At 42.5% G+C, this 5,410-nt stretch overlaps 1 protein-coding gene across 1 annotated transcript in view; it reads right to left on the reverse strand.

Moving 5' to 3' along the window:
- Positions 1 to 5,410, reverse strand: part of tollip (toll interacting protein) — a 43,271-nt gene that overhangs the window by 32,426 nt on the left and 5,435 nt on the right. The window contains exon 2 of the mRNA XM_020623635.1: positions 986 to 1,135. Within this exon, the coding sequence (XP_020479291.1) occupies positions 986 to 1,135 (150 nt within the window). The remainder of the gene's footprint in view (positions 1 to 985; positions 1,136 to 5,410) is intronic.

Genomic DNA, 5,410 nt, shown 5'->3' on the forward strand with positions numbered 1-5,410 from the left:
CTATCGGTCGAATTCTCTTCTCCAGTACCCTGGCATAGACTTTCCTGGGGAAGCTGAGGAGTGTGATCCCCTATAGTTGGAACACACCCTCCGGTCCCCCTTCTTAAAAAGAGGGACCACAACCCCGGTCTGCCAGTCCAGAGGCACTGTCCCCGACCGCCATGCGACGTTGCAGAGGTGTGTCAGCCAAGACAGCCCAACAACACCAGAGTCATCCTACACACCACCATCCCATCCGATGCTGTCTGGCTACACTTTCTTCTACCACCACTTTGCAGTCACTAATCTCTCTCAGATTGCCTCGTCTACATAGAATGTAGTCTACCTGGGTACTCCTGCCTCCACTCTTATATGTAACTCTATGTTCCTCTCTCTTCCGGAAATAGGTGTTAACTACAGCCATTTCCATCCTCTTAGCAAAGTCCACCACAATCTGTCCTTCTAGGTTCCTTCCCTTAACACCAAACCTGCCCATCACCTCCTCATCACCTTTGTTCCCCTCACCAACGTGCCCATTGAAGTCTGCTCCAATCACCACTCTCTCCCCTCTGGGAATACTCTCCATCACCTCATCTAACTCATTCCAGAATCTCTCCTTCTCTTCTAACTCACAGCCTACTTGTGGAGCATAACTACTGACTACATTCAACATTACCCCTTCAATTTCCAACTTCAAACTGATCACCCTGTCTTTAATTTGAGCATGTACCATTTTAGTTGTCCCATAAAAACAGGGTATCAGGGACTGAGTACAGACTAATGACCATAGCACAGGGAAAGGACTGAGGGTAACGTCAAAACTCAGGATAGGAAGAGCAGGATGCAGTAGAACAGTGGGCGGAGGTTATCTGGCAGTGATCCGGAGTGAAAACTAATTTAATCTACAAATGTAAGATTCTGTCATTCATAAAATGCTTCTACATGTTATTAGAAGAAATATTCAAATGATACCTAGTTTTTAACAGCAAAACTGATCTATATTTACCTGGACCACAGTAATGCTGAGCCGTCCTACAGTGCCTATTGAGCCTCCATACTGCAACTGCCTGGCTGCCTGGGCATCTAGCTGGACCTGGTGCTGCTGCTGGGTTGGAGCGATCCTCAAGAAGCTCTGGGGAAGCTCCCCAATGTACACCTGGATACATGTAAACATGCAACAGATTCAGACTGATAATGCAAAGAGAAAGCACACGCCAGTAAAACAATACACGTTTTTATTCCTTTGCTCAGGCGATAGCCACAGCCAGAGGCAATATGTTTTCAGGTTGTCTGTCTGTCCATCCGTCCTATTCTTATGAACGGGATTAGATTTTGGCGGTTAAAGGTCAAGGTCATTGACCTCATGTATGTCCCGTTCCCATGAATTTGACTGGTTGGAGGAGGCACAGAAGCGCAAAGCAGTAATTCTAGTTTAAAATGAAATTAACACACCTGACTGACACAATATAACTGACAGTTTCAACATGTCGACTTCATGTCTGAATAAGCACCCTCATCGCTGTAAAAGTTGTGATGGCAATAGGTTGGACCTAGTGACATTTGCATATCACTTTCTATACAGCACAGTTCTGAACTGCGTAGAGTCGCATTAACAGATAAGCACGCCAACAATCTTGTGCATTTGGCAAATCTTGTGTACTGTATGTAACGCACACATTCACAGTTGTAGGTATGTCAGAATGAAGCAGTGATGAATATAAACATGAAACTGAACAATGCCTGAATGACAGAAAGCCATCACTTTAACAGACTGATTTTAGAACAGCATTTGATAAACTATTTACTTTATTTACAAATGTGTTTAATACCTTAACTGTCAATAGAAGTCATGTTCAAAAATATTGGTACCCCTGCATTTCTGTCAGATAACACCCCACTTCTCCCAGAAAATCGCTGCAATCACACAGCTCTCTGGAGATGGACTTGGAACCCTGAGACTGTCCAGGCTTTTCCACTATTGTGGTTCTCAAATCCTCAGACAATTCTTTGCTCTTCTTTCTTTTCTCCATGCTCAGTGTGGTCCACACCACACAAAGGTTGAGTCAACTTTTCTCCATTTTAACTGGTTCCAAGTGTGATTTCTATGTTGCCAGCACCTGTTGGTTGCTACAGGTGAGTTTCATTACAAATTAAAGGAGCATCACAGGCTGGAAATACAACTGTTTCTGATGAGTTTGAAAAGGTGTCAGTAATTTTGTCCAGTCCATTCTTGGAGTTCTGCGTGGAATGGATCACATGTATTTGGCTTTTTTCTCTGTTTTTGTCTTGTTCCAATGCACACAAAAGAAATGAACATGAGAACACCAAAGAATTTGTGATTGCAACAATTTTCTGGGTGAAGTGGTGTGTTATCTGACAGAAATGCAGGGGTGCCAATATTTTTGGCCATGATTTTATAGTAATTACAGTAGCAAAAAAAAGGGTCAGTCCTTTAGAATTACTTTTCTGCATTACTTGGTCAAAATTTTACCTGCTTTTTATCTAAGTCACAAATATATGCCGGGCTCCAGACTAACATCTAATCTAATCACCTTTATTTGGCCAAGTATGTTACACACAATGAATTTGTTTCCGGTATAGAACCCAGGCAGCCATCTGCGGCGCCAGCTCACACCAATGGCTTTAACCATCGGGGGCAACTTGGAGGGGTTCAGTGTCTTGCCCAAGGACACGTCGACATACGGACTGCAGGCACCGTGATTCGAACCTCCAACCCTCTGGTTGGGAGACGACTGCTCTACCCACTGAACCAGTCGCGCCCAACATTTCATATTGGTAGCACTGGTGCCACCATGTCTCTCAGAAGGTAGGACCGGTGCTAGATTTGGTGGCACCATTTCTGTTTTTTAACACAGCAAAAGAAAAGAATTTGCATTAGCCACAAATGGCTTTAAATGACCTTACCAAACATTTTGCCTATACAGCAGTGTTAATTTTGACACCTGAATTTGATTTTGTTTTAGTCTATTGATGAAAATGCATAGTAGTTTTAGTCAAATTTTAGTTTTGAAATTTTGTTAGTTTTAGTCAATAAAAACTAAATACATTTTAGTCTAGTTTTTGTCATTTTTATTATTTACTTTATACTACATCTTCTTCATCCTGGGTGTGTACAATTGCCATGTTTACACGTTAGTCTTGTCTATCGTGATGTTTGTAGAAAACGGTGTTTTTATTCAGTGTCGCTCTGTTCTGCAGAAGCTGGCCTCACATTTGCAGTAAAATCCTCTTCACTAGGTTCAGCTTGAGAGGTGATGCTAAATCACTGGATAACATTAAAACTGTGAGCTCTCTGCAGCAAACATTTAGAGATGGTCGATAGCAAAAGATATCTGACTGAAAGGAACGTTAATGTTACATCCACAGCATTTCATATGGCACATTGCTGCATTTTCCTAGTGTGTCCCACCAGTTTTTGTGTGCAATTCTCTGGATAGTAGATGAATATGATTTATAAGCCTGTTTCTTCCAAGAAGCGCCAACGCCAGAGACAGAAGGTTAGTGAATGTAAGATGGTAGTGAAACACATCAAGCGGCTAATTCACCTCCTGAACAAGTGTGGCTGGAGGAAACTGTTTTACTGATCAGCGCCTACAGTTTGTAATTCCACAGATGTAGCAGGTCGTCAAGTCACTTCATGATAAAGCTACCATTGTGATTGTGCTGTAACACATAAAATCAATCACATCAATATCTCCTGATATTTTCTGAGTTATACTCTTAGGTGGTCCACTAATGTTATATGATCCTGTGAAAACAGAAAGTTTCATTTGTATATCAATCTGAACATAGAATTAATAGAGCGTTCATATGGCATGTTAGGCGGCTTTCATTTTGAAATTCTACATTAAAATGTCCTGATATTTTGAGTCTCACAGTGAGACTGTTATCATTCAGATGTGAAATGGTCCTGTGAAAACAAAGTTTGATTGAGTTTAATCGCAGTCTCAATTTAGAAATAATATAGCATCCATATGACATTTTAGAAGAACTTTAATTTCAAAAGTACACATTAGAATGCCCTGATATTTCCTGAGTCACACTCTGAAGGAGCCTGCTATCATTGAGATGTGAAATTGTCCTGTGAAAACAGAAAGTTTCCTCTTAAAGAGCCCATGGCGCTTTTCCTTGTTTTCTGGCTTATCTACAATGTTACAGTTCCCGGTCACGGCACCGCTAGCCACAGGGGTTGCAAGCCAGTGACTTCTGTGCCGGTCCCAAGCCCGGGTAAATAGGAAGGGTTGTGTCAGAAGGGCATCCAGTGTAAAAACTTGCCAAATATAACATGCGAATCATCAATGTGGAAAGAAGTGATTCGCTCTGGTGACCTCTGACGGCAACAGCCGAAAGTAGAACAACAACAGATGTGACATAAAGCTAAAAAATTGAAGTATGTTCTAGTATTTCTATGCAGAAGCAACTCAGTTTATAGTCTCATAAACTCTCGCTCGTGAGACTTTTTTTCTAACAAAATTAAGTCTTATGTGATAGTTAAGGATCTCCTTAAATGGTCATCATATCCAGGTAGTTGCATGTTCATGCAAACTTGCCTGACATCCACTGGTGCCATTTTAAAAGCTGGGGGTTTTTACTGTGCCCAGTTTTGTGGATATATTTTACCTCCTGCTGCTGTACTGTGACCAGAGGATGTGGAGAAAAATACAGGGCCTGAGGTTACTGTATGTCCGGGAATGTTCCTGTACAGGCCGCAACCAAAATAACTTTGGAAATCAACTGGACTTGGAATTCTAGATTGAAGACGTTTCACCTCTCATCCAAGAGGCTTCATCAGTTCTGACTGACTGGTGTTGAGTCGGAGATATTTATCCCCCTCGGTGTGGTTTCAGTCTTTAGAAGGCCAACAATGTCCATTAACGACTGAGTCGTTACAGCCCAGCCCAGTATCAGTGAGAGTCGTTACCTGTCTTTGGATCCTCCCCTGTCAACCGACGCCTATTGTCCTGGTGGGCATGTTTGGGCAGAGATCTCAAAACCGGGTTGTAGATGGAAGACAAGTTGTGTCTTAGTCCACCACCCCTATTTAGTGAGGGGTGTTCTATTTTTACGAAAATAGCTTCCTTAACACCTCTCTCAAACCAGCGATGTTCTCTGGCGAGGATCTGGACTTCACTGTCCTCAAAAGAGTGTCCTTTCTCCTTCTGGTGGAGGTGCACTGCTGACTCTGGTCCACTGGAGTTGGCCCTCCTGTGTTGAGCCATGCGTTTGTGAAGCGGCTGCTTCGTTTCACCAATGTACAAGTCGTTGCACTCCTGACTACACTTAATTGCATACACCACATCACTCTGTTTATGTCTGGGTGTTTTGTCCTTCGGGTGGACCAGTCTCTGCCGCAGGGTGTTCCCTGGTTTACAGTTAACTGGGATATTGTGGTTGTGAAAGATCCTTTTTA

The sequence above is a fragment of the Monopterus albus genome, unplaced genomic scaffold (assembly GCF_001952655.1).
Source record: "Monopterus albus unplaced genomic scaffold, M_albus_1.0 scaffold306.1, whole genome shotgun sequence".
NCBI classification, from domain to species: Eukaryota; Metazoa; Chordata; class Actinopteri; order Synbranchiformes; family Synbranchidae; genus Monopterus; species Monopterus albus.